This window comes from Schistocerca nitens, chromosome 1 (genome assembly GCF_023898315.1).
Source record: "Schistocerca nitens isolate TAMUIC-IGC-003100 chromosome 1, iqSchNite1.1, whole genome shotgun sequence".
NCBI lineage: Eukaryota > Metazoa > Arthropoda > Insecta > Orthoptera > Acrididae > Schistocerca > Schistocerca nitens.
In genome coordinates, this window is record NC_064614.1 from 714,977,300 (window position 1) to 715,001,696 (window position 24,397).

General features: G+C 39.2%; 1 protein-coding gene across 1 annotated transcript in view; it reads left to right on the forward strand.

The window, feature by feature from the left end:
• LOC126259919 (retinol-binding protein pinta) overlaps nucleotides 1-23,730 on the forward strand; it is a 49,584-nt gene extending 25,854 nt beyond the window's left edge. Inside the window, exons 6-8 of the mRNA XM_049957013.1 lie at nucleotides 16,020-16,125; nucleotides 23,067-23,136; nucleotides 23,225-23,730. Of these exons, the coding sequence (XP_049812970.1) occupies nucleotides 16,020-16,125; nucleotides 23,067-23,136; nucleotides 23,225-23,234 (186 nt within the window). The 3' untranslated portion in view covers nucleotides 23,235-23,730. The remainder of the gene's footprint in view (nucleotides 1-16,019; nucleotides 16,126-23,066; nucleotides 23,137-23,224) is intronic.
• Nucleotides 23,731-24,397: the final 667 nt, after the last annotated feature.

Here is a 24,397-nt window from a genome sequence, read left to right on the forward strand (position 1 = left end):
GCCATATTTAAAATTATAAAAATGATGCAACTTTTTAATTTGAGGCTTATTACTTACTGAAATGTCATTTGGCCCAGAAAAGTTAGGATGACAAAAGTATAGTCATAAAAGGAGAAATCTAATGAGTACAATGGCAAAATCTGCAATAGAAAATTTGGTGTGTCTAAAGATCAATACTAATTAGCTTTTAAGGTAATTAGTTTTAGGAGAATTAAAACATGTTCCTGTTAAGTCTGGAGCCTTAGGTCTCTGGTTGTACATGTGCGTGTTCAATATGGCAGATTAGTTCAGTCAAAATACCATATGCTGTACTGTAGTAAAATTTTCAGATATTAATAACTTTCAATTAACATACATACTAGGTAAACTGAATGTGCTGTTGTAATCAGCATATGAATAATTGTAGTCTGATTAATGAATTTACATGATGTATCACCTGACATACGTTTTGAGAGATTAGAGCATGTATTTCCTATACATTACTTAGAGGACTAGATTCGAAATGGAAAATGAATAGAAAAAAAATTATTAGTAGGAGTGCAACAATAGCAGGTGGGGTGGTCCTGGCTTGTTATGCTATAAAGGCAACAGAGAATCAAATAAGCAAAAAGACAAAGCCCAGTCTATATCCTTAAATAACACACAAGATATTGAATCTCACAAAATGGAGGAGGTATTCATTTGCAGACGGGCACAATGAAGAGGCTGCTAAACATTTAAGCTATTGAACAAAAAAGTCCTTCTTCACAAACTGAAAACACGCACACATTCACACAAGCAAAATCCTCTAGCTTTCAATATGTGGGTGCTAAAGAAGAATGTTGATAATTAAAGGAGTAGTTTGAATATTAATGAGGTACTAACTTAAAATGAAGGAAAAGGAAATTTGTGACAACTTGACTAAAAGAAGGGGTCAGTTGATAGGGCATACTGAGGCATCAATGAATTGTGGGGGTTGAAAATTACAGAGGGAAACGAATGCTTGAATACAGTAAGCAGCTTCCCAATGGATGTAGGCTGCAGCAGTTATGTAGAGACGAAAAGGCTTGTGCAGCATAGATTAGCATGGAGAGCTGGATCAAATCAGTCCATGGACAAAAGACAACAACAACACACTACTATTTATATACTTCAGTTGTGTTTAACATCGTAAAATTAAGAACACTGCCACACCTTCAAAAATCTACTGTTTCCACTGTTTTATTAAATACCTACTGCATACTTTATACTACTAGCTTTAATTTCTGTACCTAGATCAGAAAACAACATGATTGAGATTTAGAAATGGAAAGATGGGATTGCTGTGCAGCTTAGTACTGAATTCATCTGCATCTACATCGATACTCTGCAAATCAGTGTGAAGTACATAGCAGAGGGCATGTTCCATTGTCCCAATTAGCAGGATTTCTTCCTATTCCACTCATGTACAGTTTGTGGAAAGAATGATAGTTGAAATGCTTGTGTGTAATTATTCTAATCTCGTCCTCACGATCCCTAAGGCAGCAATACATAGAAGTTCTAGTATACTCCTAGAATCAGCATTTAAAGCGAGTTCTTTAACGTTTCTACTAGGCTTTCTTGGGATAGTTTACATCTATCTTCAGGAGTCTGCCAGTTCAGTTTCTTTGGCATTTCCGTGACACTTTCCCATGGATCAAACAAACCTATGACCAATTGTGCTGTTCTTCTCTGTACACATTTAATGTCCCTTGTTATCTTATTTGTTTCAGGTCTACACCCACATCTACATCTATATGACGACTCTGCAATGCACATTTAAGTGTCTTGCAGACGATTCATTGAACCACCTACAGGATATTTCTCTGCCACTCACTCACTTACAGCCTGTGGGAAAAATAATCTGTGCATGAGCTCTGATTTCTCTTATTTCTCCCTTTGTAGGCTGGCATCAATAAAATATTTTCACATTCAGAGGAGGAAGGTGATGTTTGAAATTTTGTGGTAAGCTCTCAGCACAATGAAAAACATCTTTGTTGTAATAAGTTCTACTGAAATCGCTTATCGTATCCATGACACACTCTCGCAATAATACAAAACAAGTTGCCATTATTTGGATTTTTTTGATAGACTCTGTCAATCCTATCTGGTAAGGAACTCATACTACACACCAGTACTCCAGCGGAGGATGGACAAGCATAGCATAGGCAGTCTCTTACAAAGACCTGTTGCATCTTCTAAATGTTCTGCCTATGAAACACAGTCTTTCTTTTGCAGTCCCCACAAAATTATCTATGTGACCAGTCAAATTTAAGTTGCTTGTAAATGTAATTGCTAGGTATGTAGTTGCATCAACAGCCTTTATATTTGTGTGATTTATCATGTAACTGAAATAATTTAATGGATATCCTGTAGTATTCATGTAAATGATCTCTCATTGTTCTTTATTTAGAGTCAATTGCTACTTTTCGCACCATATAAGTATAATGTCTAAATCATTTTGCAGTTAGTTTTGATCATCTGATGACTTGACTAGACAGTAAATGACAGTGCCATCTGCAAACAATCTAAGAGAGGTGCTCAGATTGTCTCCCAATTTGTTTATATAGATTAGGAACCACAAAGGACATTATAGCATTCTTTGGGGAATGCCAGATGTCACTTCTGTTTCACTTAGTGACTTTCCATCTATTGCTACATACTGTGACATTTCTGACAGGAAATTATGAATCCAGTGGCACACACAGAACGTTGTCAGTGGCCTTCTGGAAATCTTGGAAGTATGGAGTCAATTTGAGATCCTGTGTCAATAGCGCTAATTACTTTGTGTGAATAAAGAGTTAGTTGTGTTTCACAAGAACAGTATTTTCTGAATCCCTGCTGCCTGTGTCAAAATTTTGTTTTCTTCAAAGTAATACATAACCTTCATATGCAGTAATGTTCCAAAATACCACTGCCAATCGACATCAGTGTTATAAATCTGTAACTCATCCTCTCTTGAGTACTGTTGTGGACTGTGAAACTTTCCAATCTTTAGGTATGGTTTTTTGTTAAGGGAGCAATATTCTAGGATAGCATGCACAAGTGATTTGCAAGCAGTTGCCTTTGCAGATTGATTGCATTCCCCAGTATTCTACCAATAAACTGAAGTCTCCCACCTGTTTTACCTACAAGTGAGCCTCTGTGATCACTGCATTTCATATCCATAGAAACTGTTACACCCAGTTATTAGTGATAGTTGACACATTCCAACTGCAACTCATTGAAATTATAGTCACATTATACTATATTTTCGTCTTTTGTCAAGTGCACAATTTTACATTTCTGAACATTTAAAGCAAGTTACCAATCTTTGCACCACTTTGAAATCTTACCAAAATCTGACTTAATATTTATGCAGATTCTTTCAGATATAGATAACTGCATCATCTGCAAAAAGTCTCAGATGACACTGAGCCAAGAAACACAAATATGGCTTCATTCATAAACCTCTGAACTGTAACTGAATTAAACCTCTTGTGACTCCACAAGTAACAAGACAAAAGAATCAAACAGAAGGGGCAACAAAAGCAATAGGCAAACAACAGATGTGAGTGGCACAAATTGAAAGAACATAGTGAGAGTGAGTCAGCACTGCTCTGCATGTATATAGGCGCCCTGGGCACGCTTCCTATAGGTGGCCTCTAGTGGGCGTCCTGCAGTGATACTATTGGTGGCTGACTTAAGTACACTCATGCGTGACACTACACTCAATGCGCTCACTCTTGCGTGCACCAGTAGTAGGATATGGTAGAGGTCATTAATAAACAACATGAACAGCAAAGGTCCAACACATTTCCCTGCGGCATGACCCGAGTTACTTCTTTTCTGACACTTGACTCTCCACCCATGATAACTTGCTGCATTTCTTGACACCAGTTACACAAACACTTACTTCAGTCAGCTTTTCTGTGGTATGAGTATTAAACTGGGGCAATATTCAAAAAAGTCACGCACTTAAGTGGAAACAATGAACTTAGCACATCACAGTCTAGATTTCAAAAGGGTTGTTCGACTGAGAATGCTATTTACACATTCATAAATAACAGTACCAGGTGTACCGGTATGAAATGAGCGTTAAGATACAAATGTGTAGATAGGGAACATTTGTTGTGAACAAGCCTTAAGTTTTTTTTGTTTTGTTTGACCTCTACATCTGTCAAAGATATTTAGTATACATCAAGTCAAGGAACAAACAACATCTTATGTTTTCATGATGTCAACAATGTCGAATTTTTGAAAGTGATGATCTGCGGAAAGCAGTAATTTTTTGTTTTCATTTGAAAAAAAGTGCTGCAGAGTCGCATTGAATGCTTGTCGAGGCATATGGTGATCATGCTCTATCAGAAGCAACATGCAAAAGATGGTTTCAATGGTTCAGAAATAATGATTTTGATGTAAGAAATGAAGAACATGGAAGACCACCAAAAAAGAACAAAGACGCTGAATTGCAAGCAATATTGGATGAAGATGGTACTTTGAGCCAGAAGCAAATGGCAGCAATGCTAAATGTTGCACAACAAACAATTTCTGACCGTTTGAAAGCTATGGGAAAGATCCAAAAGTGTGGAAAATGCGTGTCACATTAATTGAATGAAAGACAGATGGAAAACCAAAAAACCATTTGTCAAATTTTGCTTCAAAGACATGAAAGAAAATCAGTTTTAGATCGAATTGTTACTGGTGATGAAAAATGGATTTATTTTAAGAATCCTCAATGGGAAAAATCATGGGTTAATCCGGGACAACCATCAACATCGACTGCAAAACCAGATCGATTCAGCAAGAAGACAACGCTCTGTGTTTGGTGGGATCAGAAAGATGTGGTGCAGCATGAGCTTCTAAAACCCAGTGAAACTGTGAATACTAATCGCTACAGACAACAAATGATCAATTTGAACTATGCATTGATCAAAAAAAGACCAGAATGGGCCAGAAGACATGGCAAAGTAATTTTTTTACACGACAATGCACCTGCACACAAAGAAAACTGGTCCAGGATACAATCAAAACAGTTGGCTGGGAGCTGCTACCCCACCCACCATATTCACCAGACTTGGCCCCTTCTGACTACCATTTGTTTTCATCAAGGGGTACGCATTGGCTGAGGAACACTTCGATTCCTACGAAGAAGTCGAAAATTGGGTGTCTGATTGGTTTGCTTCAAAAGACGAACATTTCTATTGGCGTGGTGTCCACAAATTGCCAGAAAGGTGGTCAAAATGTATAGGAAGCAATGGTCAGTTTGAATAAAATGTTTTTACTTTTCAATTCAAAATCAGTGTTTCATTTTCACGAAAAAACGCTCATATCATACCGGTACACCTGGTATATTGGCAGTTGGTATTTTTATGATCTTTCCAAAGCGTTTGATTGTATAAATCATGATACTCTCTTAGAAAAGCTCATGTTTTATGGAACTTTACACACAGCTGGTTTGAATCGTAAAATATTCACTTTGCCACGAAGAAAAATGATCCTAATCCTACTCCTAATGATCCAACTCCCCAAGACACCATCCAAATTGAACCCTGCCTGGAACAGTTCCGTCCTCCGTCGCAGCGGGACCCACCTCCTCTTCCTCAAAATCACCCTCTCCAAACCTTCCAGGAATTTCTGACTTCCAGCCTTGCATCTCAATCCTTCTTAAAAAACCTTGATCCTACTCCAAACATCACCACTGCTGAAGCCCAGGCTATCCGTGATCTGAAGGCTGACCGATCCATCGTCATTCTTCCGGCAGACAAGGGTTCCACGACCGTGGTACTTGATCGTCGGGAGTATGTGGCTGAGGGACTGCGTCAGCTTTCAGACAACACCACATACAAAGTTTGCCAAGGTAACCCCATTCCCGATGTCCAGGCGGAGCTTCAAGGAATCCTCAGAACCTTAGGCCCCCTGCAAAACCTTTCACCTGACTCCATCAACTTCCTGACCCCACCGACACCCCGCACCCCTACCTTCTACCTTCTTCCTAAAATCCACAAACCCAATCATCCCGGCTGCCCCATTGTAGCTGGTTACCAAGCCCCCACAGAACAGATCTCTGCCTATGTAGATCAACACCTTCAACCCATTACATGCAGTCTCCCATCCTTCATCAAAGACACCAACCACTTTCTCGAACGCCTGGAATCCTTACCCAATCCGTTACCCTCGGAAACCATCCTTGTAACCATTGATGCCACTTCCTTATACACAAATATTCTGCACGTCCAGGGCCTCGCTGCGATGGAGCACTTCCTTTCACGCCGATCACCTGCCACCCTACCTAAAACCTCTTTCCTCATCACCTTTGCCAGCTTCATCCTGACCCACAACTTCTTCACTTTTGAAGGCCAGACATACCAACAATTAAAGGGAACAGCCATGGGTACCAGGATGGCCCCCTCGTACGCCAACCTATTCATGGGTCGCTTAGAGGAAGCCTTCTTGGTTACCCAGGCCTGCCAACCCAAAGTTTGGTACAGATTTATTGATGACATCTTCATGATCTGGACTTACAGTGAAGAAGAACTTCAGAATTTCCTCTCCAACCTCAACTCCTTTGGTTCCATCAGATTCACCTGGTCCTACTCCAAATCCCATGCCACTTTCCTTGACGCTGACCTCCACCTGTCCAATGGCCAGCTTCACACGTCCGTCCACATCAAACCCACCAACAAGCAACAGTACCTGCATTATGACAGCTGCCACCCATTCCACATCAAACGGTCCCTTCCCTACAGCCTAGGTCTTCGTGGCAAACGGACCTGCTCCAGTCTGGAATCCCTGAACCATTACACCAACAACCTGACAACAGCTTTCGCATCTCACAACTACCCTCCCGACCTGGTACAGAAGCAAATAACCAGAGCCACTTCCTCATCCCCTCGAACCCAGAATCCCCCACAGAAGAACCACAAAAGTGCCCACTTGTGACAGGATACTTTCTGGAACTGGACCAGACTCTGAATGTGGCTCTCCAGCAGGGATACGACTTCCTCAAATCCTGCCCTGAAATGAGATCCATCCTTCATGAAATCCTCCCCACTCCACCAAGAGTGTCTTTCTGCCGTCCACCTAACCTTAAAAAAAATAGCTCTGAGCACTATGGGACTCAACTGCTGAGGTCATTAGTCCCCTAGAACTTAGAACTAGTTAAACGTAACTAACCTAAGGACATCACAAACATCCATGCCCAAGGCAGGATTCGAACCTGCGACCGTAGCGGTCTTGCGGTTCCAGACTGCAGCGCATTTAACCGCACGGCCACTTCGGCTGGCACCTAACCTTCGTAACCTGTTAGTTCATCCCTATGAAATCCCCAAACCACCTTACCTACCCTCTGGCTCCTATCCTTGTAACCGCCCCCAGTGTAAAACCTGTCCCATGCACCCTCCCACCACCACCTACTCCAGTCCTGTAACCAGGAAGGTGTACACGATCAAAGGCAGAGCCACATGTGAAAGCACCCACGTGATTTACCAACTGACCTGCCTACACTGTGATGCATTCTATGTGGGAATGACCAGCAACAAACTGTCCATTCGCATGAATGGACACAGGCAGACAGTGTTTGTTGGTAATGAGGATCACCCTGTGGCTAAACATGCCTTGGTGCACGGCCAGCACATCTCGGCACAGTGTTACACCGTCCGGGTTATCTGGATACTTCCCACCAACACCAACCTATCCGAACTCCGGAGATGGGAACTTGCTCTTCAATATATCCTCTCTTCCCATTACCCACCAGCCCTCAATCTCCACTAATTTCAAGTTGCCGCCACTCATACCTCACCTGTCATTCAACATCATCTTTGCCTCTTCACTTCCGCCTCGACTGACATCTCTGCCCAAACTCTTTGTCTTTAAATATGTCTGCTTGTGTCTGTATATGTGTGGATGGATAGGTGTGTGTGTGCGAGTGTATACCTGTCCTTTTTTCCCCCTAAGGTAAGTCTTTCCACTCCCGGGATTGGAATGACTCCTTACCCTCTCCCTTAAAACCCACATCCTTTTGTCTTTCCCTCTCCTTCCCTCTTTCCTGATGAGGCAACAGTTTGTTGCGAAAGCTTGAATTTTGTGTGTATGTTTGTTTGTGTTTGTGTGTCTGTCGACCTGCCAGCACTTTCATTTGGTAAGTCACATCATCTTTGTTTTTGGATATATATATACCCTGCTCCAGTCCTGAATCCCTGAACCATTACACCAACAACCTGAAAACAGCTTTCGCATCCTGCAACTACCCTCCCGACTTGGTACAGAAGCAAATAACGAGAGCCACTTCCTCATCCCCTCAAACCCAGAACCTCTCACAGAAGAACCCCAAAAGTGCCCCACTTGTGACAGGATACTTCCCGGGACTGGATCAGACTCTGAATGTGGCTCTCCAGCAGGGATACGACTTCCTCAAATCCTGCCCCGAAATGAGATCCATCCTTCATGATATCCTCCCCACTCCAACAAGAGTGTCTTTCTGCCATCCACCTAACCTTCGTAACCTCTTGGTTCATCCCTATGAAATCCCCAAACCACCTTCCCTACCCTCTGGCTCCTACCCTTGTAACCACCCCCGGTGTAAAACCTGCCCCATGCACCCTCCCACCACCACCTACTCCAGTCCTGTAACCCAGAAGTTGTACACGATCAAAGGCAGAGCCACGTGTGAAAGCACCCACGTGATTTACCAACTGACCTGCCTACACTGTGACGCTTTCTGTGTGGGAATGACCAGCAACAAACTGTTCATTCGCATGAATGGACACAGGCAGACAGTGTTTGTTGGTAATGAGGATCACCCTGTGGCTAAACATGCCTTGGTGCACGGCCAGCACATCTTGGCACAGTGTTACACCATCCGGGTTATCTGGATACTTCCCACCAACACCAACCTATCCGAACTCCGGAGATGGGAACTTGCCCTTCAATATATCCTCTCTTCCCGTTATCCACCAGGCCTCAATCTCTGCTAATTTCAAGTTGCCGGCACTCATACCTCACCTGCCATTCAACAACATCTTTGCCTCTGCACTTCCGCCCCGACTGACATCTCTGCCCAAACTCTTTGTCTTTAAATATGTCTGCTTGTGTCTGTATATGTGTGGATGGATAGGTGTGTGTGTGCGAGTGTATACCTGTCCTTTTTTCCCCATAAGGTAAGTCTTTCCGCTCCTGGGATTGGAATGACTCCTTACCCTCTCCCTTAAAACCCACATCCTTTCATCTTTCCCTCTCCTTCCCTCTTTCCTGACAAAGCGAAAAACCAATATGTCTGCTTGTGTCTGTATATGTGTGGATGGATATGTGTGTGTGTGCGAGTGTATACCTGTCCTTTTTTCCCCCTAAGGTAAGTCTTTCCGCTCCCGGGATTGGAATGACTCCTTACCCTCTCCCTTAAAACCCACATCCTTTCGTCTTTCCCTCTCCTTCCCCTCTTTCCTGATGAGGCAACAGTTTGTTGCGAAAGCTTGAATTTTGTGTGTATGTTTGTGTGTCTGTCGACCTGCCAGCACTTTCATTTGGTAAGTCACATCATCTTTGTTTTTCGATATATTTTTCCTACGTGGTATGTTTCCCCCTATTATATATATATATATATATATATATATATATATATATATATATATATATATATATATATATATATATATAGTAGGTTCATGAATAAGACCAGAAATAAGGTCTTCATTAATGTTGACAATGACTTTGTATATATATATCCTGTAAATTGGATTGTTCCACATCATTTTGATAAAAGAATTGTTAAAAGTATCCATAGAGCCTGTAACTAACTCATTCCTGGGTTTTTCTTTTTACCTTTACATCTGGATCTATGTTCATACTCTGCTAGCTACATACGATGCATGGCAGAGGTTACCATGTACCACTGCTAGTCATTTCCTTTCCTGTAACCCCCCCCCCCCACACACACACAGAGAGAGAGAGAGAGAGAGGGGGGGGGGGACTAACTGTAGATATGCCTATGTACATCCCAGATTTCTCATACTTTATCTTTGTGGTCCTTACATACAATATATGTTGGCAGCATTAGAATCATTCTGCAGTCAGCTTCAAATGCTCACTAAATTTTCTCAGCAGTGTTCCACGAAAACATCATTGTCTTCCCTCTATGGATTCAAATGCAAGTTCCTGAAGCATATCCATAATACTCCATAATACTTGGGTATTATTCAAACCTACCGGTATCAACTCTAGCAACATGCCTCTTAATTGCTTTGATATCTTCCTTTAATCTGACCTTGTACAGATCCCAAACACTTGCAGTACTCAAGAGTAGGTCACACTAGTGTCCTATGTGTAGTCTCCTTTACCGATAGATCACACTTTCCCAAAAGACTCCCCATAAACCAAAGTCAACCATTCACCTTCCCTACCACAATCCTAACAGGCTTGTTCCATTTCATATAACTTAGCAGCATTACGCCCACATATTTAAAAGATGTGGCTGTGTCAAGCAGGACTCTAGTGCTGCTTATTCAAACATTAGGGATTTTTTTTTTCCTACTCATCTGCATTAACTTACATTTTTCTGCATTTAGAACTAGCTACCATTCATCACACTAAATAGAAATATAGTCTAACTCCTTTTTTATCCTCCTACAGTCACTCAACAATGACATCTTCGTGTACATCACAGCATCACCAGGAAACAGCTGAGAATTGCTGCTCCCCTCTCTGCCAGATCATTTAGGAATATATACAATAAAAGTTGTCCTCTCACGCTTCCCTAGGGCACTCCTGACAGCAGCCTTGCATCTGATAAACACTTGCAGTTGAGCACAGCATATTGTGGTGTTCTACTACTTACGAAGCCTTCGAATCACTCACATATCTGGGAACCTATTCAATATGTTTGTACCTTCATTAACAGTCTGCAGTGGGGCGCTGTGTCAAATAGCACTTGCAGTATATTGTGTAAGAAAAGGGCAGGCTGAGTTTGACACAAATGATGCTTTCAGAAACACTTCACACCAAATGGTATGTGGCGGAGGGTACTTCTGATGTCACTAACTGATCTCTCCTTCCCTATTTTACTTGCAAAGGGCACTTGGGAAAAATGATAGCCAGGAAGCCTCAGTATTAGCTCCAGTTTCTTGAAATTTCTTGTTGTGGTCATTTTATGAGAGGTAAGTGTGAGGAAGTAATGTCTTATGTGGCTGTGCTGGAAAGAACTCTCTCAAAATTTCAACAGCAAACCTCTCCATGGTGCACAGCACACCTCTTTTAATGTCTGCAACTGTAGTTTGTTGAGAATCTGTGTAATACTCTCACACCAACTAAATGATCCTGTGGTGAGATGTGCCACTCTTTGTTGTATCTCCTCTATCTTTTCTGTCAGTTATACCTGATCAGGATCCCAGACAGATGAACAATAATCAAGAATTGTTTGACCAAATGCCTCCTAAGCTTTTATGGATGAGTTACATTTCCTTAGGATTCTTCCTATGAATCTGTGTGGCATCTGCTTTTCCTACTATTTGTTTTTTGTGGTAATATCATTTAAGATCACTCTGGGTAGTTAACTCCTAGATTTTTATGCTAGATACTGTTACTAGCAAATTGTCATCAATGGTGTACTTGTACACCATTGTATTTCTCTTTTCCTATCTATGTACAATATATTACATTTATTTATGTTCAGGGTCAACTGCCAGAGCCTTCACAATCATCAATCCCTGCAGGTCATTCTGAAAATTGATATGAACTTCTGCCATTGCTAATTTCTTATAAATAACCACATCGTCTGTATACAGTCCGAAAGACCTTCTGACAGTGTGGAAATTACATGTACATCTGTCAATTTTCTTCTGTTGAGAACAGCCGGCCGAGGTGGCCGAGCGGTCCTAGGCGCTACAGTCTGGAACCGCGCGACCGCTACGGTCGCAGGTTCGAATCCTGCCTCAGGCATGGATGTGTGTGATGTCCTTAGGTTAGTTAGGTTTAAGTAGTTCTAAGTTCTAGGGGACTGATGACCTTAGAAGTTAAGTCCCATAGTGCTCAGAGCCATTTGAACCATTTTTTCTGTTGAGAATGACATGTTGAGTTCTGTCTGCAAGGAAGTCTTGAATCCTGTCACAGATCTGGACCGATACTTGGCATTGCAGGACAGTGTCCACCATTGTCTGCAGTGTGGTGGATTAGAGTTTCACAAGGTCTCTGTTAACAGAATCCATGTTGATTTTCATAGAGGAGATTTTTGTTCCCTAAAATGTCATAAATCTTGAACATAAAACACTTTCTATAATTCTACGAAAGATTGATGTCAGCAATATAGACCTATAATTATGATCATTTGTTCTATGACCCATCTTGAAAACGGGAATGACTAGCACTTTGTTCCATTTCTTACATACTTTACATTTCATCAGTGATCTACTATAAATTGCTGACATAAGGGGAGCAAGCTCTTTCACATAATATTTGTAGAATAGTATAGATATCTCATCTGGTCCTGATGCCTCTGTTACTAGCAAATTTTCATCAATGGTGTACTTGTACACCATTGTATTTCTCTTTTCCTATCTATGTACAATATATTACATTTATCTATGTTCAGGGTCAACTGCCAGAGCCTTCACAATCATCAATCCCTGCTTTTCTGTTGTGCAGTCAGTTACCTCAATATCTGCCTCTTCGATGTTCATATGATGATTGAAACGAGGGTCCATGTTATGATATTCAAAGGTGAAACAGTTTTGGAAGGCAAAATTCAGTATTTTGGCCTCTGTTATCTTCTGTTTCAATGCCAGTATGGTCACTTGAGTGAATCAATAGACGATTTAGCACTGATTACTGATTTTACATAAGAACAAAACCTTTTAAGGTCTTTGCTCAGATCATTTGACAAAAGTTTACTTTCAGAGTCACTGAACATTCTGTCATTGCTCTCCTTATGCTCAGTTTTGCTTTGTTCAACTTTTCCTCATCCTCTATCTGAAAAATAATAATACGAACAAATAACCTTAGTACTCTCTCCTTCCATGGACTGTAGGAATATAACCGCTTTCCGTGTTATTTTTTAGTGTTACAAATGACCTTTACCTTTCTTCTGAATGATTACTGACTGTCAAACACAATGATACCATATAGCAAACTGCTATAACATTTCTGTACTGCTTCACATATTTGTGACTACCTACTGCCTATTTCACTCTCTTGCACAACACAGTAGTACGCAGTCTGACTGCTGAACAGATTTGCAAGTTATAGCAATATATTATCCAGAATCACAACATTGTGTATGTGTGCAAATAATGTTTTCTCTGAATTACTGTAAAATATTATTGATTGCAACGCAGTCTACTTTAATGACACTGCAACATAAACCACAGGGTCTGTCAGACATAGGTTATGTACATGTGTGGTAGAAAGAAGAAAATATGAGTTAAGAAAACTTAGTGGCATAGATACCTAAGGGTACCTTCAATGTGTTACTTAATATTGTAAGAGAGCATACCTGAAGAGTGGGGGCTCAGTTTTAAGTCTTTCACACAGCAATAAAGGTTAAAACTCTCTCTGAGTCCGTTGGACCCAGAGTATGCATACAAAGGTTAAGGGGAATCCAACAATACTCCATCCGATAGTGAGGGTCAAGAAATTTGCATCCAATACCATTGCAGAGTTGTCTGAGCCTCTGGTTTAGACCTTCCACTCAGCTCCAAACCAGAGGACCATGACTGACCTTGGGTATGACGCTACAAATAGTCAGCTTAGCTTGCAACCCTCATTCTACACTAACTATCTTCACCAAACTAGCCATCTGCTGAAAGGAAATGAGAACAGCCTCAGAACCCAAAGGACAGGGATCATTTGTGCCAACATGTCATTATTTCCAAGTGGTTGCACCCTGTGCACTCAATAACCATTGGCAGAGCCTCTACCTTGTCATGGACAATCCCCCACCCTCCCCCTTCCCCTCCCCTCTCCCATGCAGCTCAGTAATCATACTAAAGCCACATTGGCATTCTTTCCCACCCTGCATGCTATTCCCTTCTGGGGCTCCATTACCTGCCAAACATTGGAGCTCCCAATGTCTAGCATACTCGCCCTCTGCACTTGTCTGAACTTGGCAGGAAAAATGGCCAGTGTCCCAGCAGAAGAGGCATCCCGTGCTGGCTCAGAAATATTGTCAACACTGCATACCATCTCAAACCTGTTTCCAAGACATCTTGAACACCTCTGCAGCCCATTTCCTCTTTCACCTTCCGCTCATTGACATGTGCCACTGAGTCTTGAGTGAAGACAAACTGGTCAGATGTTGTGTATCAGAAGATGCAGCAACAACCTAGTCACCAGATGCAAATAGAAACCAGATTGGTTTCTATTTGCAACTGAGGCTGACATGTTATATGTTTAATTATCACAGTTGCTGACGGGGCTGCATGATGTTAAAAATTCTTAAAAGTAGCCAGAAACCTGTCAATGGTGCCCAACACAGCCTTCAGTATGGACAGCAGCCAATTCTACTTGTGTCTGCTCACAACAAGCAAAGGCTATACTCAAACTTTACTACATAAAAAAATCTGATTAAGCTCTCAAAAATACAGACAAAGCAGTGAGGAGTAACTGTGGAAGCACCAACAGACCCCCAAAAAAGGGAAAATTGCTCGATTGTGGCACTACTGAGGTTGGAACATATGCAAAATATAAACAAGGAGAATAAAGAAACACTTAAATTCTTACTATGGCATAAGATCCACTAGTTCGTAAAACAGAAACAAATTTCTCTACTGAAAATGGATATATATGCTTACACAAAGGCTGCTGCAAGAAGTAAATACGCTAACTCTGAAGCACTGATCTAAAGTATATATTGTGTACTAACACAAGATTTAAATGGGGTTACATGACATGAGCTTTCAGGCAGCAGTAGCCTCACACAGATATGCATTAAGATTTATACAAAAAATTTAACCATAAGTTAGTAAACAATAATCTCATACCCCATCTCTCTTTCAACAACATCTTTGCCTCTGTACTTCTGCCTCGACTGACTTCTCTGCCGAAACTCTTTGCCTTCACAAATGTCTGCTTGTGTCTGTGTATGTGCGGTTGGATATGGGTGTGTGTGCGAGTGTATACCTGTCCTTTTTTCCCCCTAAGGTAAGTCTTTCCGCTCCTGGGATTGGAATGACTCCTTATGCTCTCCCTTAAAACCCACATCCTTTCGTCTTTCCCTCTCCTTCCCTCTTTCCTGATGAAGCAACCGTTGGTTGCGAAAGCTTGAATTTTGTGTGAATGTTTGTGTTTGTTTATGTGTCTATCGACCTGCCAGCGCTTTCATTTGGTAAGTCACATCATCTTTGTTTTTAGATATATTTTTCCCAAGTGGGATGTTTCCCTCTATTATATCCATATCATTAGTAAAATATATATTTACAATTCACTTCTTGGGAGTAATACTTAGGAAATAGCAGCTAGATTGTATTACTGTGTATCACCCAGAGAGATACAGCTATAACCATTCTCTCTGTTCTGCTACTTCCTTTGTAAGGGAACATTTGAAACTGGAGTTTAGCATTTCTACTTTTAGTTTGCTACCCTCAACATCAGTTTCTGTTTCATCACTGAAGGGGTTTTCATGTTTTTCATTAACATGCAAAACTGAGTTTTCCCAGCAGGTGCATAAGCCTTATCACTCTGCTGCTCACTTTCACTGTTAGCTGCAGAGATCGTTTTGTATATAATTTTTAAAAAATAGCAAAAACTAATCAAAACAATTATATCAGCGGTCATAATTGTCCTTGGCAGGTATGACTGCAGTGAACAAAATAGATGGTGTGACAAAGGTTATTATCTGGGTGGTTGTCTGTTATGGTAGCTATTTTGCAGACAACTAGCTCTCAATCACTTTGTTGCTCTAATCCAGGTGTACATAGACGTACTAATATTTATCATAGAATAATTTTTGTCGTCTTATTTTCTTGTTATGGACATCAGAAAAAAGAGCTTGCAAAGTGAAATGTTGTACAGGAAATGCAATAAAAATAATGAAGTTATTTTTTTTCATTATGTTGCAGGTCCACGTCCACTATGGCTCTTTGGATGCACTGTATGAAGAGGTGAGCCCTACTATCCTGCCTCATGAATATGGAGGTACTGATGGGTCCTTGCAGGAACTGAAAGGTATACATTTTACTTTATTAAATTTGTACTACTCTCAAGAGCAGGCCTTTACTGAATATATATGTGAACAACAAAGAAAAATGAGGAATGGTGATCTTTCACTAGCCATTTGCTGCCAGTTGACAGATAGTGCATAAGCACACACAGTGATGATTTGGTATTCATCTGCACAGTCCTCATCAAGCAACAGTCTATCTTTGTACATCTAACATATTTCACCATCCTAAATTCCAAATGTGTCATTTTTGGTAGAAAATAATCCTGCATGCTGTATCAACAAAACTTTATTGTTAAAATTCAATATTCTACTTGTGATTACTTGGCCAACAAATGAATATAACAGAATTAGCTGAAAAACTGCTACTTTGGGTGACATTAGTGCCATCTCAGAATAAGTTATGTATATAGAAGTTATATATATGCTACTGCTATTTGTTTGAATACACTGATAAATACTGTAGAAATAGAAGAAGAAGAAGAAGAAGAAGATGTGAGAACAGTGGCTTGTTCATAATGAACACTTGTGCTTATGATGATGCTAACAGGAATTTCCAGTCCCTGAATACAGACATTAAGATAATTTCTGGGAATTTTTTGTTATTAAGTTTAATATGAAAATTTGGTCAGAATGAATCCACAAAGTGTAGAAATCCTGGCTCATCCAAGAGTAATACTAAAGTGCTAGCGGAATCCTAGATAGTTTCATGTGAGACTAACAAGTAGAAGGAAGGGGGAAAGTAGTCTTAACCAAGGAAGAAATAGGTGATTCACAACTTGTTGTCAGAGGATATACGTGTAGTAACTTGCAGAATACAATGTTTATACATATTTTAGTTCATCTCTTTCTTTAATTTAAACAAGCTTGTAAAAGAGCTCTTGCTCACACTTCTTCCATTGTTACATGTATGACTGCATGTGTTTTGCACTGTGCATACATGCAATTAATTCATCACAGCATTATTCCAAAATATCTGAGCAGCAACCCTTTTCAGTAAACTGTATTGTCAAAAATCTTAATTTAAGATTCCTTCCTAATATTATTCTAAAATATTTGATGTTATTGATATTACATGCCTTGTCCAGTTAAAATCATTAGATACTTTCCTAGCTACATACATCATAAGTGAAACAAAAGAGGAAATTGAAATCACAAATCTGGATCACTCAAAGGAGAGAGTCCACTGCTCAGCTATTCCTGGAGCACAGTAACATAGATAATTGTCTTCACACAAATGTGAAGATTCTGTTACTCTTAGATCAATATGACAAGTCCTAATGAAGTGGTCTGTCAGTTGTGTGAATCCAGACCTTCTGGCGTCACTTAATTGACTATGTAAGATTACTAGCTTGACTGAATGGATGTCTCATAAGACCTTTTCTTCTCTGTGTCCAGTTACTGGTTTCTTGGTGCTATGAATATCTTTTAAATACCTTTTCAAGACCGCTAAAGTAGATTTTAAAGTTTATGTACAGTTATTATCAATGTTCCTTGTTGATGATGAACAGCTTTTATGCACTAAACTTCACAATTGTAGTAGTACAGATCATTAAACTCTGAAAGATTATGATATATCGAAATTACACCAACAAGTGAATGGAGTGTATGGTCCGCACTCAGTAAACACCCAGTTAAAACTCTGCACCAGTGATTGCCCATCACTGTTACTCAGTACATACTAATGATTATATACATGCAATTTCACAGTGCTGTATCTTGCTGTAGACTGACATGGAATTTTGTATGACTGAGGCTAATGGTGACTGACTGTATGACAGCCACATACTGTGGCATTGTACACAACACCTATTTAAAGACTCACATAAGATTGCATTTACAAATTATGAATCAAAGTTATAGTAATTTCAATAGTAACATAAATGATGGGACAGGCAGAGAATACATATACAAATCAAGCAGCAAAATTATTTTGATTAACAGTTGGATAAGTATTCTCAAAGTAGCACTAATGTCTACTGTTTTAGTCAGCCACTTTTAAGCTTTACACTGAATAATAATGTTATAAGGTTTGAAAAATAGTGTGGGTAAGAGTTTGAATATTTCATATCTGCACAGTGTATGTATTTTGTATGGAACAGAAAAGAAAAATAATATTTATAATAGGTAAGTGATTAAAGGGAGTCGAGGTATTCCTCTGTGCTACATTTTAAGTGAGGTGATCATATATGGGTGTTATGGAAGCATTGCCACTCACAAGGTGGCACCACACATGTACGGTCTACATATTTCTTTGCCATATTTTATCTAGTAAATAAAACAATGTACATAAAAACATTTGAAAGTTTCTGGTCCAAGATTACACAGGTTGTATACGACACGGGACAACCAGGAGATCCTGTAAAAACTCAGGAATTTTTTCATCCAGGAGAAAACCGGGAAAAACCTGGGAATTTTTTAGAATTCCTGGAATTTTTCATTGTTTTAGTTTTCAGTTAAATTTTCGTAATTTTGGCTGGTAAGACCCGAGACTCTAACAAAGGATATTATTGTATCCTGCTACTGCAGAAAAATACTGTAGCACTAAAACATGAACGAGAAAAAAATGATAATAAAACTTCAGTTGCAAAGGAAATGTGCCACATACAACAACAAAACACAGTGCTCATGCAAGCATCTGACAACAGCAAAATGTATCAAAGGCTTTAGGAAGACTATGCATTGCTTCATAACAACAAATTGCATCTTATGAGCATGACGTCACAACTGTTTACATTAGATTTGTTCGAGCAGTTGCAAAGTTGAGTTGCGTATGAGTAGTACCTTCTCCCACTTCTGGGTACAGAAGTGTGGCTGTTAGATTGTTACACTAGTAAGGGCCAGTTGTACTGTCCCCAGCTAGAGCTGCTGAAGTTCAGTTGGAGTAGTACGGAAAACGCATTGTTCGAACACGTAATAATACCTAACCGGAGAATAGACGTGGGAAAACTGAACCGATGATTGTGGCAGGGTTAGTGAAGTTAATCAGAGAATGAGTTTTGACACTGACAGGAATAGTTACAGAATCAGTGATGACAAGATTGTTTGTTAGAATGAGGAAGGAGAAGAAACGGGGACATCACACAAATTCTGGAAGAATATGATGCTTCCAATTTATACAAAAATTTTGTGCTACTACTTTCCAAACTCATGCTTGAGAAGCTGAAGTCTATGCATGAAATGTGAAACTATTTCGTAACATAAAGCTTTTTGTTTTTAGTAGGCCTAATAAGCATTTGATATAAAACCATAGTCATTCAAAGGATTGATAACTTTAACAGTTCCAAGGGAAAGTGTACTGTCACTTTATACAGAAAAAGTGTATTTTTACCCGGGAGAAAATGTATTTTTAACACGGAAATCTGGTTTTTTTTTCCTTGTCCATGTATACACCCTGTTACGTGTATGACTCATATCCAGAAGCAATATCTTCCCAGTCACTTGATTTCCAGTATTCTCACTGGGCATTTTTTTGAAAAGGATACAGATAAATGGTTATGAAAAACAAAGAGCCTGGATAACTATAGCAGCACTTAATCACTAGAGAAACAAACATAACAACTTGGACACCACAATAGATAATAATCATACATTTGGAATTTGCCGTCAAAATGCATTAAATAGTAAAGGTAAGATTCTGTGATCAGTAGAGGAAGTATAAAAGTCCTGAGTTATCTATAGATGTGCTACATGTAATAGAACATCATTTGGAAATCACAGAATTTGAACGGATTTACCTATATGGAGACAAGTTATCACATAACTTCAGGCACATGGTAAAGAAAGGAAAGGTGACTTAATATATATAACAGCATACAAGTAATGTAAGAGAAAAAACAGTGCCTTTCTTTCAAAGTAGCTCTTTACTTCTAAGTGCACATATTAAGTGATGTGGAAGCAATTATATAATTATATATAACTAGACTCATTTCACTTCCCAGAAGTCTCTTTGTGATAGGTTATATGGAACACAAAGTGTTAGTGAATGATTTAGTGAATGAGAGACTCATGCACATGTTAATCAAGTAAAATAACATTTGTATAGGCAAAAAACAGGTGTTTCATGTACTACAAAATTTTGTTATGGAACAAATAGCATGTGCTTTTAGATCAGTGTTGCTGTAAGTATTATGCCATCACACATTAATTACTTAAAGTTTTGTTTTCACACTGATTCTGGTGTGTTTAGGGTGTCCATGGTTAAAGTTTTGGTTTCAGAATGCTATAGAAAGAGGAGCACTGCCCAGAATGATGTCAAATTAGAATAGCATGTTATTGATGCAGAGTATCCACAAAGATTTAGATGTAGAAACCCGCAGAGCATGGGGAACTGCCTGAATGTTGGACATGCCTGTGAGCACAGTGAATAAAATCCTATGAAACATCCTGCATTGCTATCCATGCAGAATCACCCTTGTTCTGGAGTTGCTTCCTGCTTCATTCTGCAAAGGTGATTGTGTGGTGCAGGTTGACAGCATTGTTTTTCATAGGGCCATATTTTTTGGAGGAGTTGAGTCCTGTGAGTCATTTTACCTGTACTGTCACTGGTAAATGCTACGAGTCTTTTTCACACAAATGTTATTCCAGCCTTTCAGCAGTATGGACGTGTGGGTAAGATTATTTTTATGGTAGATGGTGCTCCTCTGTACATTGTGCAGCCAATGATTCAATTGCTGCAGAAGCATTTCAGAAATGCTAGAATTATCAGTGGTTATTTCCGTACAGCCTGGCCACCCAGATCACCTGATCTTAATTTGTGTGACTTCGGGCCATAGGGTTATCAGAAAGATGTTGTGTTCAGTGCCCCAATTATGAATGTAGATTAACTGAAGTTAAGCATTGTGCAACACATTCTGAATGTGACCCCTGAGACACTCCGATGTGTTGTGGAACATGCTGTTTCTCGGTTTCAACTTTGGGCAGAAAATGGTAGACAGCATATTGAACATGTGTTGCACCAGTCTTACGACAGTTATAAACCAATGTCGTTTTGCTTTTTATGTGTATTTTTGCCCCAGGACAATTAAAAACTAATGTCATTTTGATTTCGTATGTGGTTCGTGGCCTCAAGACAATTAAAGACAAATTTTTCCCATCCAATGTGGTATGATCTAGCCATGTTGGATGGGCTTACCTGACTAACGATGCCAGAACTGTTGACTGGTGAATTTGTGCAGTCATGCATATTGAACAGTATGGATGGCACACGTGCAACTGAAACCATTGGTTATTTGTAGTTGACCCCATTTATGTTAAAAACACATTTCCATTAAGATGCTTACAGTGCCATCTATTGGTAATTTTACTGTCCCATAACTTACCCTCTGCATCAATTAAGTATTGTTAAAATTTTATGTCATTCTGAGTAGTAGTTCTCTTTCAATAGCACTTTGAAAATAGAACTTTAATTACAGTTATCCTGTATAATATGCTACAAACATTGTTTTATTGTGTTTCACTCATTGATCGTGTTTCGCAGATTGTATCAAAGAGAAGAGACTTCAGGAGTGTGGGATGAGTCAGTGCATCCATTAATGAAAGGCAGATCACAGAACCTTCATTTGCACCATCAAGTGAGGTGGCACATATTTAAAGCAGTAGGCTTATATTTGGGAGGACAGCTGTCCAGATCCCCCTCTGGCCATCCTCATTTAGGTTTCGTGTGAGTTCCATAGTTTGTTTAAGGTGAATAACAAGACAGTTCCTTTGGAAGCACATGGCTTCCCAAATCTGAGTTTGTGCCTTGTGTCTAATGACCTTAACATCGATTGGACATTCAGCCTTACGTTTCCTTCTTTTCGATCTGTATGCTGCATTAACAGTGAACCATCACTATATTGCTTCCTGCTATTCCTGTTTGTACCCATTACATCTAGTGAAACATATCAGAAAGAAAGCTGTTACTTTGAAAAAAAGTTGACACTTCTTCAGTCATATTAGTTGTTCATTGATTTGTCTATTGTAAGTTGTAAACAGGCACTGTAAATGCTCTGTGCCAGCAAAATCTCCATTTCTAATACTGCTACAAGGTAAAAGCCATGAGATGGAAGCCGGCTGGTGTGGCCAAGCGGTTCTAGGCGCTTCAGTCTGGAACCGCGCGACCGTTATGGTCGCAGGTTCGAATCCTGCCTCGGGCATGGATGTGTGTGATTTCCTTAGGTTAGTTAGGTTTAAGTAGTTCTAAGTTTAGGGGACTGATGACCTCAGATGTTAAGTCTCATAGTGCTCAGAGCCATTTGAACCATGAGGTGGAATAATACTTCTAATGACAATAAAAAGTAAAAGTGGTACTATATAATTGAAATCATGTTTTCAGTATTTACATTTCACCCTTCTTAGATTGCTTTAGTGAGGGATCCTCTAATAACTGGTGGGCTACACAACAATAATAATTAGCTGAGTTTAGTGAGTGAAGTCCACATTAATGTTTTACAAAGCATTATCCACAAATTTCTCATTGGATGGTGTCTGATGCTTGTATAAATTGTTTTGGAAAATAACTTCTACATTCTGCATAAATGAATCAATGAATGTTCATAACTCAAATATAACTGAAACCAAATGAAGCAATATCATAAAATGCAGTAAGAGGCTAATTATTCTACCTGCAGGGTTGTCTGATTTAAGATTATAATATTCTCTCTCACCTGAAAACTTGTTGTTTTACAGACACCTGTAGTCCTTGTCAAAATTTTATTAATCATTCATCATAGCTTATATTAGAGTGAACATCAACTTGAAGATTTGTTTGAACACCACAGTGCTGTAGTAAATGACATTGTCATATTGAAGATGGCATGCTCTTTACCTTCCTTTGAACTGAGAACTGTCTCACACCAATGTTAGGCTACACAAGTTGTGAAATTTTTAAAATATTTCTGACTACAACAGTTCCAACACTCATATTTAGCCTTTATTTTAAAAAATCACTTTTCCTCTTTTCCAGAATATTGGAAGTGTGAACTGATGGAAAACCAAGACTGGTTTGTTCAGGATGAAAAACACAAGGCCACCAAGTAAGATAATATGCTATTATAATTATTCATGCCTGCAAAATTGTTTGCTTCTGCCTTTTATAATAACAACTCACATTCATCTTTACAGAATCAAGTGAAGCTCCCATGAACACCAATCTTCAATGCAAGATTTCAGAGAAACTGCTTACTGAAGAGTTCAGAGTGAAGAGGGGCGAGTTGAAAATACTAGTACCTGCAGTTTTATCATTTGAGCACCACTCACAACTAATGCAACACCTTGTGATATAGGATCTGATAAAAGTAACAAGACTTGTCCAGATCTCAAATATTATCACTACTGAAAAGTAATTTCCAGTGGACAGTTATTGCAAATGATATTGTAGTAGTGATATGTCACACACATTGCCAAGCTTTCAATGAAGTACTGGTGATGTTTTTACACTGGCATTAAGTCATAGTAAAAAGCAAAAAAAAAAACATAAAAATGTCTGTGCCAGCAGCAGTCCTTGTGATCTCATAGTGGTTAGACTTGTCTGTTCGTGCTAACATGAAACAATTTATGCTGTAATTATTTATCAGCTTGTGCCTTTTCTAAGGTTATTACCATTAAATTATAATGATCTTTTTGACAAATGGTTTTCTCCCTTTACTTTTTTAAATGTCTTTAATATAAAGTGTTGTATGTCTGTACAATGAATTTTTTGTTTGCAGTGATTTATAGTGACACATTTCACATCAAAGTGATTAGTATTAGCACTCATTAAGAATGTTAGAAAAGCAATCCAAAAATATGATTTAAGTGTTCAGCAATGATTGTGCATTCCTTTGTTAATGACTGCCATTTTAAATAGATCTCAGTCAAAAAATAATGACTTGTTAATAACATCTAAGGATAAGTCAGTAAATGTGAGCACTTTTTTCTGTAATTTTGAAGAAAAATAATGGAGATCTTTTTCTATTTCTAATTCAGCTGGTACGTTTTTCCATGCTTTTGACTTTTCTTTTACCATTATATGTCTTACACTGTGAAAACTCAGTGGTGTCATAAAAATTTGTTTCAAACACTAAATTATCAAGGAAGACAAAATCTTTCCACAGGTCTGCTACCATGATGGCACTTATACACAAAATCGTCTGTCTAGGTAACACTTTATTTCTTCAAATGGATTTTTTTACACTTTGTGGCAGATTTACAAGCTGCTAAATATATACTAGCTAATCAACAATGTAATAGAGGAATTTGCTTAACTTTTTCCAGGAAGTCCCCAACAGAACAGAAGGGGTGAGCCATAAGGCAGTT